The following is a 15401-nucleotide window of genomic DNA, read 5'->3' on the forward strand; positions in this document are numbered from 1 at the left end:
TTCCAGAATGTATCTTAATATCTTCAATTCCCGATAATCAGATCAAAAAGCTGCGTTGCGATATTTTTGTGAAATAAAGAACAGCTTAAACTTTACAGAACATTCAATTCAATGGAGGACAAGGTTAGAGACAACATAAATTCATCTACTTAATCCTGCACTTTAAGGTCACTCATCCTCAAGGAGCTAGATGCATAGACCAATTGTAACAGCTATGTCAGAACATTCTTTTTTTTGCCTTGAATAAAAATCTTTAAATTGCTGTATGGCTTGAAGGAGAAAGAAAGTTATAGTTATATTTAGATATTGTAGAGAGTTGTATACATGTATAAATTCTGTGAATGGAATAACAACATATGGGATTTGTATTTGGTAACAGTGAAAAAGCTAAGCTTATTTTCAAGGCCATGGTTTTAGGGAGATTAGCCAATTAGTGGTAACAGGAAAATCCCACAACAGCTAGATTTGGGCCTTTGGGCAAAACCCTAAACCCACAATTGCTTGCATAGTGATTCTGCATTATTGGCAGCTTTGAATAAAAGACTCATGAGTAAATGAAGTGAAAGTGTAATTAGCAAAAGATGTTAAATACAGTAAATCAGTTTTCATGCACTGTTCCAATCCAGAGTGCAGAATTTAAGTCTGTGTTGTTCTGTCACTGATTCTTATTTTCCATCATTTTATCATCCCTTATTTCTCTATGGAAATGTAGAATTGCTTTCTGATCTCACACTGCACTACAGAGCCAAATGTCCTCCATCTGGTCAGCTTTTAGGTCCAGGACAAACTCACCTGCCCCCTGTGTGTTCTGGAAGCTTCGAGATCTTTCCTTTTATTTATTTATTTATTTATTTATTTATTTATTTATTTATTTATTTATTTTAGATATACGGCTCATGATGGAGTAAGAAAGTTCCTTTGAGCCCTCAGGATATTTTTAAGGAAATGTCTTCATGAGTAAGTGGAATAACAATGTATGGGACTTCAAGTGGATAATAAACTCAGGGAAAGCCCAGCTCATGTTCAAGGCTGTGGATTTGGGGGCATTAGCTCTTAGGCGGGGGTGTCGGAACTTGTTGAAAGGTGAATTATGTGAATTATAAATAATGTCAGGGAATAAATGAGTGTTTTTTACTCAGAGGAGAGATCTGGAGTTCAGCTCTTCTGGATGTACTGTCCAGAAACAATATGTTGCAAGAGTTTGTGGATCAGTTCGGCTCTTAAAACCCAATAGGGTGGTGTGTGGAGAATGACATTACAGGAAACACTCACCTCCCTCCTGAGTGTACAGGAGTGTACAAGATCTATTTTTTAAATTCCTTAGTTATACTGAATGCTTTGGCTCATACAGCAGAAAAAGGAGCCGTTGAGACGTTTGAAAGGTACAGGCGAGTAAAATGGGATACCACCATATGATATGAGGAAAGCCTAGCTTGCATTCAGTTCGGAGGGGATCTCCTTCAGATCTGGTCAAATTGATTTTATTTAAGCCATGTTAATTGTCATTATAAATTGAACTGTACAATGTTTATGCTTTGATTGGAATAACAGCTTGCAAAAAAATGGGTGAGACTTTGCAACAAACAGCTGACATGGGTGCAGCCAAGACAGAGCCAGAGATGAAACAAATCATCACAGGAAGCCAAAACAAAACCTTTCCATGCACTTTTTATGTTTCAAATCGCACTATATTCTTGCACACAATAGGACATATTCAGAGTTAAGCATGTGTACTGAGCAATTATAAATGGATGAACAATATAACTAAAACAGATGATATTGACCATAACAGAGGCATGTTTGATTTTCCTTGCACAATATAATTATTTATTTATTTATTTTTAAAGATGTCTCTCAGAGGGGAGCCATTGTTTATCTTAAGGAGCAAATATTATGTGGATAAAAATAGTACTGTAGCTACACTACCGTAAATTGAATTGGATGAATAGTATATGTGTGCTTGGTAAGCTTATCTTTTACGCTATGGGCACGCTTTTATTCCTGATATTCAAATCAGAAAATATCACTTTGTTCCAGACTATCAGGGTGCTTTTTCCTGACAGTGTGGTAGTAACACACTTACTACTAGTCCTCAAGGAAATAATCCCCATAGCAAGCGATGCAAGAGATCATACCGATTACAAAAGCTACAGGAGTCATTGCAGCAGGGTGAAGAATTGTTAATGCAGACCGGGAGATTATTTTTTTCTACATTAACCAGTTTGGTTAGTAAAAACAGGCTGCAGCAGCTGCCAATAGTACCTAGACAGGTCTTTGGCGCACAGGCCCAGGAAGCATTTAATGATCACATTGTTCTGTATGAGATGAAAACAATGTCTGAAAAAAATTATATTTCTGTGGAATATGGTTTCTAAGATCACAACAGTGAGCTAAGGAGCTATGTGGGATGTAGTGAGTATCACACTGGTGCCACTGTAGCAGCCCAGAACACAAAGGTGATTACACATCTAAAGCACAAGTTGCTAATTAGTTCTGAATTCATATGGCTGATGGTAGAATGGGTCTTCAGCTAGAGCACTGTCATTTGATGATAATAGACAAGAGGCTACTGAGCACACTGTCCACTGGATATCGGTTACTGTTTCACTGTCGGTCGCCGCCAAGAATAGCGGTCAGCCTTAGAGCCATGCAATATACTATTAGAAACACCAGTCATGCCTAGAAAAAAATTAGTAGTAAAAATGATACACTGGGCAGAAAGCCTGAGCAGGTTTTTTTTCCCCCCAAGGTATTTTCTGAATCAAATAAAAGAGGTGTCGTCTGACAAAATTTAGATCTGAGAGATTTAAATACATATCTTCTTAAAATGACTGCCATTCCATATGCCATACATACACAGTGTTGTACAAGTAATGATCTGGGTCTAGCGATCTATTTTTATTTTTCTCTGCCAGTTCCATATTTTGCTGTATTTCAGTAGAGGCTGCTTTTCTGACTCGGCGAGGGGGCACAAAAGGGGTGTGACATTCAAAATATGCATACTATTATTATTTTTTCTCTCTCCCTCCTACTGTGTGAAATGTGTCTGTAAAACTTCTCTCTGACCTCAAGCACCCTCACAGCTCAATTTCCTTCGTGCGTGCAGCACAGGAAATCCATGTGTATTTCTAAGGTGCTTGAGACCTTTCTTTAGATGCAAAGCTCATGGAGTTTGTGAGCGCTACATACTGTACTGTGAAATAATGTTGAAAGAATTTATTTGTTCTCATTCACTTCGAGGCATTTGGATTTCTTGAAATTGAGCCTGGCCTAATTTTTGTCTAGATAAACCTCTCTGATTCTTATTTTTTCAAACTTTTTTATTCATCTTTGTTTTATCTTTGTTCCCGGTTTTTACGGATAGGATGGAAGTCATGTGGGTTTTAATTGCATAATCAGGGTTAGGAATGTCTTTGGATGGGATTTGGAATGAAACTCTGTGTGTGTGTGTGTGTGTGTGTGTGTGTGTGTGTGTGTGTGTGTGTCTGTCTGTGTGTGTGTGTGTGTGTGTGTGTGTTTTAGACATCAAGAACCACACGCTCTGATGAGGAGAGGGACAGTGGTTGGGATGCTTGGGGAACGTGGAGCGATTGCTCTCGCACCTGTGGCGGAGGAGCCTCTTACTCTTTACGGAGATGTCTCAATGGAGGGTTAGTAATTTTCCCATGACTTACACATATCTACAATCTTCTACAGATTCATTTTATTTTTGATGCATCCAAAAAGATTGACGTTAATAGCTAGTCTATGGATAATATAGCTTCCTCTATTGGCTCAGGTCCACATAATTCCTATCATGAGTCATGCTGAATAAATTTGTCCAGCAACTATTTGATTAATATAGTATACATTTGTGTTATTGGTTGTGTTGGGTTGTGGTAGCACTTTTAAAGCTGGCTTTCTAGCCAAGGGTTTTCTGATCACCAGTCCTTAAATAATGTGAAATTACCATTTTTAAAGATATTTAATACATTTATATATGTATAACTAATACAAAGATAGGACACTGTAATGAGTCAGGCATAGCTCTGTAACCCATACATCTGTGACCAAGTTTTTCTGGGGGATTTTCGGTTTGACATATCACATCACCTTTATATCAGAGGAAGTGCACTGAGCTATAGTCAGCTGTGCTGAGGTTCTATAATAAGTCAACCCAGAAAATGTTATGTCAACAAAAACTTATTCAGCCTGACTTGAAATGTCATCTTTGACTAAAGCCTGTTGGAATAAGATTTTATAAATGTTTATGTAGGATTATATCAGGTATTTGTGTCTGGAGATAGTGAGAAAGCGAGAAATTTTGGCTTAATGGTTGGTGGGAATCCAGTGGGTAGAATACACAGTTTAATCAAAAACTTTTTTTGTTCTAATCTAGTTAATAACAGATAGAAAGCCCATAGGGATAACATTGCTTGCTTGTTCTTGCCACAATTCCCTAGATGCTTTCTGATAAGAAATCACATCCAGCCCTGTAAGACTCATTCAGGTTTAATATTACCCATTGAACACCAAATTAATAGTGTTGCTAAATCAGTTTTGGTTTTTTTTTTAAATACAATTAACCTTGGTACAAATTGTATTTTGGTTTTTCAATTTAAGCCAATTGCATTTCTATCACAATAAGTGATGTTCATCCTTCTATTGTGTGTGTGTCTGTGTGTGTCACATTTTGTCCCCATTCTGATGTTTGATGTGTACATAAGCTAAATACCTGATTTCCTGCATTGTGCTGCTGCCACTTTTTGCTGATTGGATAACTGCATAAACCAGAAGGTGTATAGTCGTACCTGGCAACACTTCCTATATTTTTTTAAAGATATTTATTATTTAATTTATTATCCCTGAGTCTTTTATTAATTTATCTCATCTCAGTCTATTTGCCCATCAACAGGTAATTGAAGTAAAGTGAAATGCACAGTACTAGAGACAGAACCGTCAGAGCCGTCTCAGTTAAGGTTGACGTGAGAGAGGGGAAAGCGGTGTGCCATTTCCAGAATTTCTCTCCTACTTGATGTTTCCTTTTCACTTCCTTTCTTTCCAACTTCTGCTTGTGTGCTCTCTGGGCTGTGAAAATAGACATTGTTAATTATGCATTCAAGTGCTCATTTGATGATAGAGAATCCAGCACTATCAGAAATGCTGTGCATAATTTACAATGCATTGTGGGGAAAACTCATTAAAACTTGCTGAATCCCCAGAAATAATGAAAGAGGTTTCATTCTTATAATTTTTTTTTTTTTTTTGCTCGCATGCTAAATTGCGATAACATACAATGTCTTTATTGGGAAAAATGTAATTTCTCACTGTATGGATCAAATTATGCACAAAATGATCAAATTTCTTTTTTTTTTTATATTAACCTAAACCAAAGGTCTTAGTGCACTTCAAGAACTGTTTGTATTTGAAACACTGGATTTTGTAAAATCATGGACTCTTATTCTTATTTTATTAACGCTCTTCTCTACGATATTTTATTAATTGAATGAAGAAGGTATGCTAACACATAACTAATTGTACAGTCTACATCCATCGACTGTTTATAGCTAATCATTTAGGTTAGGAACAAATCACAATGTAGTATGATGTTATATGAAATGCACCCGTGAGAGTAGTCCAGTAATTCCCAACGCAAAGTGGAGTTACTGTTATCAACTTGAATATTTCAATTTATTTATAGAGCGCTTTTAACAATTCACAATGTCTCAAAGAAGCTTTACAGAAATATAGAAATAAAATTATATAACTTATATAATAATGTCTATACTAATATTGAAAATTTCTTTCAATTTATACTGTAGATGTCAATCAGCCTACAACATATGTAATTATGGGAGGAAACTGGAGTATGCGAAGGTAACCCAGAAGTACAAGCTGACCATGCAAGCTCCACACACACAGGGTAGAGACTGGAATCAAACCTCCAGAGGAGAAGCCACAGCACCCTCAGTTGAAATCTATCACTCGCTATTGACTTGGTGCATAACTTTAGGGGTTATTATAAATACAAACACATTTAAATATAAGTCTAATATTAATCTTGAATTTTTGTATTATATTAATCTTTGTATAATATTATCTATAATCGTATGTTCTGTAAAGCTGCTCTGAGACAATTTCCATTGTTTAAAAGCACTATACAAATATATTTCGATTTTTGAATTAATTAGATTTTTGAACATATTGTTTAAAACAATAGCACATATTTGAACTGAGCTTAGGCTCCTGCCAAAGTTGAATTTTAAATGATGTCTCTGCTTCTGTGAGGATAATTTCCAGCAACACTAGTACATGGATTGGCTACTCTAAATTTTCTGTAGTATGTCCTGTGACCTGGCACACCATCCAGTGTGTATCCCTGCTGTGCACACAGTGGTCCAAAGATCCACCACAACCCTAACCAGAATAAAGTGATTACTGGAGCTCAGTGAATGAGGATATCATCTGATCTCAGTATCAATGAATAGGATAGATGGGTAGAGGTTTTTCAACCATTATGAGGAGTTCATTTTTCAAATTGTATACATTGTGTTGCTGAGGCTAACTGCAATATATTAACGTATATATTAACAATACTGGCATTCATAAGACTACTTCTCTATTTTCTAGAATAACATTTCAGCGTTTTTCCACTGTTCCGAAACCTCAGGTCAAAAACATTAGCACTCCATCTTTTACAGTTCAGCTGAAAGACATGCATCATTTGTACTCAGCTAGTTTCAGTGGAGGAAGCTAATTGGCCCAGATGTGCCTCCGAATCAACAATTCCGATTAGACTGTGTTTTGGGTCTCATTAAGAGAGTGTTTGTTGCCTGCTACTGTCAGATTGGAACGTGTGTATTATAATTGAACACCTCCTGTGTGCAAAGATGTATTCTTTGCAGAAGTTTTAAGTTTCTTATGAGATGCAGATGTCTCATGTTGTTTTTATTTCCCAGAACTCCACCAACCCAGATAGGTGCAGCTGCTTAATCCATCTTTATTCAAAACCTTATTGTTTTATATCTTAACTTATAAACAACATATAATGTGCAGTTCTTGAAAATTGTGAGTCATTTAATATTAGCTTAAACATATTGCATTCAAAAAGATGTGTGCTTGAGCTTGTCTCATTCCAGAGTTATTTTTTTACTGTGAAAATTTTCGATGTGGCTTTGCATATAGTTTGAGTCTTTCACCACATTCTCTACGTTCCTTTTTTAACACTTCACTGACAACTTTGAGGGGCATCGATGGAGAGTTAATGAGAACGGTTTCATTTTATTTGGCCCGTTTACCCAGCAGTTTTATATTAGGATCACGTTATTCAATATACTGTACGATTATTTTAGAAATGAAGCTTTGCAGTACAGTGTTAGCATCCCTTTGCATGTTTAAAGAAGCACATTGCTGGTTAAAAACAAGTGTGACGATAAATCAGGAGATGTAACTAAATGCTAATAGCTTGTCTTTTGCTTCAGTGAAAATTCTAGAGCAGTACAATAATTGTCCTAATATTTTCCCCTCAACATACATGTAGTGTAAATGCTTTGCTCAATGACTGTAATGAATATAAAACATTGTTTGTCTGTCTGTTTGTTTGTTTGTTTATTTATTATTTATTTATTTTTGAGTGTCTTGTGTATTCCTTTTAACAGAATATTTACAAGTCATGTTATTTATTTATTTTGCTCTGCAGGAATTGTGAAGGAAGAAATATCCGTTATAGGACTTGCAGCAACACAGTAAGTCCATATTAGACACACTAAAACACATGCACTATATTGACAAAAGTTTGTGACCACCTGTTCAACACACCCATTATACATACAGTTTGCTCATCACATTCAGTTTGTGAGTACCAACAGTGGGGTCCAGAAGTCTGCGGCCAGCAGTAAACCTGCTTTTTTTTGGCATGCCTAGTCTATTTAACACAAATGTATTTGTATTGCAAATTATATTATAAGCTATAACAACATGAGTGAGAATCGTGGAAAATTTACCTGGATTTCAGATTTTGTTAACTTGAGCTGACACAATCTCCATACAGTATATTTGTGTTAAACATGATGATCCATGTTACATAAAATCTGTGGGCATGTCTCGTTAACAGTACAAAGTATAAGACTTTTGGAAAATCTGGTCTATGGTACTAAAGAGTTAACACATTTGTTTACATTTAAATGGTGTCTTAAAATTGTACAATATAAATAATTTGATCAAATTATTAATGCCATTTTTCACAATGATGTTATTTTTAATGGGAAAGAGAACTCCCAGTGGCTCTGTTATAGTCTATAGAAGGTATCAGCTATAGAAGTTAAACTCTTCTCTTTTGCTACAGTATCGTATGTCCCCTATAAGCAAACCAAAAATAGAAACGTCTTTCATTTTCCTGTCCTTTTAAAAAAATATATAACTTGTGGTCTAGCATATGGTAAAGTCCCCTGCTTCATCTTTTTCAAAGATAGGTTTAGATGGAAAACGTTTCTTTTCCATCTTTGTCTCTTGTGTAGCCAGCCTCCATCTCTCCATCAACACGCAAGAAGCCATCTGTCCCTTTTCCATCCATTTTAATCAGCAGCCTCTTTTTCCACCATTGAAGTGGTTTTGAATGGTTTTGTGGTTGCCAGGTCAAAAACAGTCACTGCATAATATTCAAACTGATGGTGTTAAAATGTGGATCTTAAGAACGGGTCTTTGTGTGTCAAAGATTATTAACAGCATATTTTTGTTAGCTCTAGGCTCGGTTTCTTAGGTGCATGAATATCATTTCTTTTTCAGATTCTCATCACTCTGTCAATCACTGTCTCTAAATTTCTTTATTTTTACAAGTGTGAAATATTTTGATCCAGACTTCCTGAAATCCTTCCTTCCAAACCCATTAAATACAAGCTAGTACATATCTGGTAGATTAAGTATTAATGAACCCATAGAGATAAACTAAATCAAATATGTTTTAACACTAAAAGACTACTGAACACTGGTTCAAAGCTTTAATAGATTAATAATAATAATAATAATAATAATAATAATAATAATAATAATAATAATAATAATAATAATAATAATAATAATCAATGTAGGTTATGAAAGTAATCCAGCACCATCCAATTGTATTCATGCTTCATTAGTTTTCTTTCTTCTAGAGTATGTTTAATTGAATTTACTGTGTGTTACTATGAACATAAATATTTTCAGTCACAACTGCTCTCACACTCATATATAATTTTAGATGATAATCATTTATTGATGCAGCTAAAAGCGTCATTATGTTCAAAGTTACCATTTAAAAATACGTCTGTTTTTTGTGGCTTTTTTGCCAGTTTGATTGAGACCAATTAGTCAATCATAGACAGCTACCAACCAGGGAGTTTACTGTAAATGTTAACGCATGCTCTGTTAAGACATATCAAGCCACCTTTTTAAGTATTTTTGAATCATAGGGTAGCATAACACAATGGAGAGGAAGTATGATCTGTCCTGTGTCGTGGGTTACAAAGTAGATTCGTGTTGAAGCCTAAATAAAGACTAGGCTGTATCCAGCTGCCTGTGTCTAACACATCACTTATTCACTGTTAACACTGGCAGATTTAGGAATGACACACAGCCCCTGAGTGTGAAAAGAAAGAAAGAAGGTGTGTGACAGAACCTTCCATTTATAACCAAGTTCCTAATTTCTCAATCTTGGGCTAGATACATGTACATCAGGAGGCTCAGTATAAAACATATCTTGATGCAACTGCAAATGTGTCTTACATTAACATTTTTGTAAAAGTCTGTAGCTTTTCACAAAACTGTTAGCTCCAGTATTTGTGCAAATTGTGATTTTATAGCTTAATAAAATGGTGTAAATGTTGAACAAAAAGGATTGGGAATAATGAGCAAGGACAATTCTTTGACAAAAATGGTTTAGTAAATGATGTTTTTATTAAAGAACAAGGGCAGAGGAATTGCACTGTCACTGTTCGTACCCAAGTAAAATTAAAAGAGATGATAAATACTCCTAACATTTTCATTATAACTTCCAAATTAATAATTTCAAAACGCACAAATTTCAACTTTAAACTTTAAAATTCAGCATTCAAAGCTGAAGTAGTGTGTTTGTTTAGTTGAAGGATGGTAAATTAGATAGTTTAGCTAGTCTTGTTGCTTCTCTGAGTTACCTTTCAATCGAGAAGATTTATTAAAAATTTACTAAAATCAAATTTCAAAATCAAATTTTCCCATATGATTGCATACCATATTAGACATGATCAGAAAAGTTGACCTTGTCAGCTGTTTTCAGTTCCAAATATCTCCTTTTTACTCTTGAATACTTTTCATTGTTGCATTTTAAAATGTAGATAATGTTTTACTTTCACTCCAGTTTATGTTTTGCCAATTTTAATGTTGAAACTGTACTCGTACTTTACAGTAAACTTTTTCTATACATTTGTCCATTCCAAAAGATTTACTTTTCCCTGACTCCTATATATATAACCACATATATTCATATAAACATTTTCCAGGATTTGCTATCAAGATATTATCAAGATAAACTATAAAGCCTATGTTTCCATTTTAAGGAATGGGAACATTGATGTCTGACTATATTTGTTGTGTGCTCTGATAAAAAAGAGTGTATTTAAGAAAACTAACGTGTTTGTTTCTCTGATTAGGACTGTCCTGCTGAGTCAGGGGACTTCAGAGCTCAGCAGTGCTCTGCCCACAATGACATCAAATACCAGGGACAGGCATATGAGTGGATTCCAGTGAGCTATGACCCGATCTCTCCTTGTGCCCTCAAGTGCCAGGCTCGAGGGAAGAGCTTAGTGGTGGAACTGGCACCGAAAGTGCTGGATGGCACCCGGTGTAAAGCAGATTCTCTGGATATGTGTATTAATGGTATATGTCAGGTGAGGTCACATCATCTGTTCTAATCAGTACTCTGTGAGTAAAACATATTTAGTATGAAGTGGGTGTCTAGGGAAATTTCCTAGATAGCCACCATGTGACAGCAGTGCAATGGAGGAACAGGGAATGAAGTCAGGAGCTTCAGGGAAAGTTCAAGTCAAACATCAGAAAGTGAAAAAATGAACTTGGCAAGGCATGGTTCCAGACAATCTGGTTGGAATATTTCAAAATCTGAAGATCACTCAGAATGGTATATAAAACAAAGACATCCAGTGAGTGGTAGTTCAGTGGTTGAAACTGCCTTGTTGTTGCGACAGATGGGACAGATGAGATAACAGATTGGCCAGATTACTTTAAGTTGGCAGGAAAGCTACAGCAAAACAAATAACCACACATTACAATTGCGGTGAGCAGAAAAGCATTTCAGAGTACAACAAATTGTGAACATTGAGGCAGATGAGCTACAAAAGCAAAAGTTCGAGTCCCCTTCTGTCAGCCAAGAATAAGAATCTGAGGCTACAGTGGGCACAGACACTCTTTTTCCAGTATACTATCTATATATATAAAACTGCATGTAAATAACTTGCTTTTTTATGTATTTATAAATGTTGAAAAACTTTTGACTATTTTTACCATTGCAAAAGGCAAATACCAGCTTTCATATTATGGATTCAATATACAATGTAGAAAGCTGTTCCTTAGAGAGTATGGATGGTTTGGGGAAAATTTGCATTGCTGATGTTTAAACACTTAGGTAAGTAATTCCTGTGTCAAAGCTTCATGGAAAAGTGTTCCTCTTAATTTACAAACAAATCTATTAGAGTCTGTTAGGGTCATTATTACATGAATTCAGCTCTGAAATGAGACCTAACTATATTTAAACCCTGTTTGGCTCATGCATAGTGCCTTCATACTTCATACAGTCATGTGTCATACTATTGCTCTCAGACACCATATCATAATTTACTGATGGTCCATAACTAAAAAATAGAAAAACAATATATGAATGTTTTGAAGTATCTAGGACTACCGTATGTTTACATAAGTCTGTGATTAGCTGGTTTTTATTTTAACAAGAATTTGTGGTTGAAACTGCATTTCTCATAGTGCAGATGAACTGTGCAGATGTGTATACTGTAGGACTAGAAAGAAACTGATATATAGAGAAATACTGCTCATGAATGCTCAGTGTGCTCAAACACTAAGCTACCTGTTGATTAAAAGGTAAAAAAAAAGGCTTTTTGCACTTATTAGACAAAATCTGCATCAGTCTTTATGTACTTTACATATCAAATTGTGAGTTTATATTCGCTCTCAGGTATTAGTGGTGTCTGCATGTTTGACATAAGATGTAAGACATAACTCAGGATTTCAACTTATCAACTTATAAAATCACATTAGCCTTTTTGAATTTAAGCACAATTAATTTTATATGACCTGCTTAAAACCAGTATTTTGTGTGAGATAGCCAAACAATTTAAACTGATTTAACAATAAACAACTTATTCTTCATAATGAGCCCTGTTGTTTTTTTTCCTCTCCATTTGGCAGGAAGTGGGCTGTGATAGACAGTTGGGCAGCAACACTAAGCCGGATAACTGTGGAGTGTGTGGAGGAGATGGCTCGAGCTGCCGCCTGATCCGAGGCCAATCACAGATACATGTCTCGTTAGAGGAACGTATGTGCTCACACACACTCAAGCACTCAAAACATTATTTAGACACTCTACAGAATCAAAATGCATTCATATATTTTCACACACACACACACACACACACACACACACACACACACACACACACACACACACACACACACACACACACATACACACACTTTAACAGTCAAATACAAACTCGCTCTGTCTAAAACATTGTAGCATGCAGATACTGGTGAAGAGCATGTGAATTAGCCAGGTTTGTTTGGGCTGCCAAGACATATACAGTAACTCACAAAATCACTCTTTACAACTGTGGTGATTTTATCATGGAATCAAGATTTGAATAAATTTTCCACACTTCAATTGTCAAGTAAATCTCTTAACATGTGTCAGAAAGATTTCGTGCATTGTGTTGCTGCCACATGATTGATTGATAAGTTAACTGCATAAATGAGCAAGTGTGTGTTTTGGGGGGGTCAATTTATTTTAAAGTACATCAAAGTAAATTAATGTGTGCCCACTTCCAAATATACCGTCACATAACTTCATTAGGAACAGGACAAAACTCTCAAGCGGCACAATAGAAAGTGTTCGTGCTATGAACTCATACTCTCTTGACAATGCCACGGCTGTTTTTGGTCAAGGAGCAATACAGGTATCCAACTTAGATATGAAATAGAGAATGTTGGTAGGTAAAAAACGAAACAGAATAAACATCTTCAAAAACTGAACCTGGGTTTGGATTTAATGCAACCATATGATACATACATCAAATATACAACCTTACCTCTTACAGTAGTTTGTTTAATACTGAATTTGGTCAGACGCACTTTGGATTGTTCCAGCAGTGAAGTGCCTCTAGATTTTCATGAATGTCTTTGGTTATTTGATGGAGCTGTTCAGGCACGATTTTAAAATATTGACTTTGTGTCTCGTTATGATTTTGTGGTAGTTAAGTGAAGTGTGCTTATTTTAATCAGGGCCTTATACCAGGTCAAGGATAAAGGGCTCTTTGAAGGGCGCAGAGGGTTTGCGAACATTCCAAGGTTGGTTATACATTCTTCGGGATCTCTGTTCTTTTGCAAGAATTGGCAGGTTTATTTGCATACTGGGTTTTACGGCTCAGCCAGACGAACATATTGTTTCACATGCTGGGAAACGGGATATTTTCGGGTGCTTGTAAAAATTATCGATTCCGTATGAAGGCAGTAATGGGTTGCGTTTTTTTTTTTTTTAAAGGCCAATGATAATCTGTTACACTTACTGTAATTCTTTCTTTCTTGGCATCATGAGAGCTTGGATTTGTTCACCGACTTTTAGACTTTTGTAGACATATTTGATAATCGTTTGATATGATTGGAAGGCCTCGCTAGTCGTCGCAGTTGTTTGAATTGCATTACAGTGGCATACCTCCGTTCTTTCCTTCTGCCCACTTTTAAACATTTATTTACAAGTGAGGCAGGATTCAATCCAACTATAGCGTTAGTGAATTCTGGGTTAAGGGAGTTAACAGTGGAGTGCTAGCAATTCTGGTATTTTAGCTGCTAACCTTACAATAATCAACAAAAATTTGTGTTAATCTCTTTTTTCAGGCATTATATTCTCAGTATGGTGTATGACATATACATTTGATACTGCCAATATTTCAATAGGATATTGAGTATTATTAGATTTATTAGATTTGGAGCTGTTTCAATTTTAATTGACGAATTGTTCATCTTCTTGACCAACAGAGACTGCACCCCAGTTTATCTTAATTAAGGTTTATAAAAATATGATTTAATAATGCTTTGAAATAATGCTCCACTAGAACCAAAAAGAGCCAATCACTGAACATCTTATGCTTCATACACACCATTCTGTGTCGCTGAAGCTGTAGGGTAAATATTTAGACTAGTGCACTGAACCCTAGCATAGCTCAAATGTTACTTTTAAACACATATCGCAAATTGCTCTTAAAAGTTTATTTAAGAGAAAAAGTGCCACGCTACAAATTAGATGGGCTCAGATGCTCTCCAGTGGAAAGACAGTTTTGTATTATTCTTGGAAAATCCTGAATATCTGTATTTAATCTTCCCAATCATGCTGCAGTTATTTTCCTCATCTAAAACCCCTTTTCCCGTCAAGCAAAGTGTCCGGGTGCTCAGATTAAAAAGTAGTAGACCATTTGGCATTTCTAGACTGCCGTGCTATTTTCTTTAAAAGTGCAACGTAACCTAATCCAAAAGCATTGAGCTCCCCCTAATAAATGGCGTCTAGCTAATAACTCACCGCTCGTCACGACTACATCCAGGCTTCCTTTATGCACTTCACAGTAAGCCTGAGTAATCTGATAGTTTTCTCTCTCCAGGATATGCTGTCCCATTGGCTGGCATTCAGGATCTTGCCGGCTTGTTGTTCTTGCGTTTACATTATTAATAAGTAGTAAAAATGCTTCTAACGAGTCACTGGCACTTGTGTTTCATTCCTTCACTATGTGCTGGCTCTCTACTGCATTCTTGAAAGACGAGTGCAGAATAACATTCACAGCAGCAGTCTGTGCTTTAGTATTCATTTTTGACTTATTTGACCTTCACGTGTTCACATGTCAGTGCATTTATCCCTTTGTTAACATATGCCAGAAGCATTAAACTAAATTTCAACATCTACATGCAAAGTCTTTAACACAGTCTAAAAATAATAGGTAATATTGCTCTTTATTAGGAACACCTATGCACTCGTATTCACGCAATTATTAAACCATAATCATATGGCACAAGCACACTGTATACAATCATGCAGATTCAGGTAATGATTATATCAAATATCAGAACAGAGAAAATATTATATATATATATATATTCCTATCTAATGGAATATCTATCTA

The 15401-nt window shown here is 35.7% G+C and overlaps 1 protein-coding gene across 2 annotated transcripts in view; it reads left to right on the plus strand.

Annotated features, from left to right (window-relative positions):
• Positions 1-15401, plus strand: part of adamtsl3 (ADAMTS-like 3) — a 159059-nt gene that overhangs the window by 81908 nt on the left and 61750 nt on the right. For both annotated transcript variants that reach the window (XM_027161968.2, XM_047804894.1), the window contains exons 4-7: positions 3523-3650; positions 7679-7724; positions 10641-10877; positions 12427-12553. In XM_027161968.2, coding sequence (XP_027017769.1) covers positions 3523-3650; positions 7679-7724; positions 10641-10877; positions 12427-12553 — 538 coding nt within the window. The remainder of the gene's footprint in view (positions 1-3522; positions 3651-7678; positions 7725-10640; positions 10878-12426; positions 12554-15401) is intronic.

The sequence above is a fragment of the Tachysurus fulvidraco genome, chromosome 2 (assembly GCF_022655615.1).
Source record: "Tachysurus fulvidraco isolate hzauxx_2018 chromosome 2, HZAU_PFXX_2.0, whole genome shotgun sequence".
NCBI classification, from domain to species: Eukaryota; Metazoa; Chordata; class Actinopteri; order Siluriformes; family Bagridae; genus Tachysurus; species Tachysurus fulvidraco.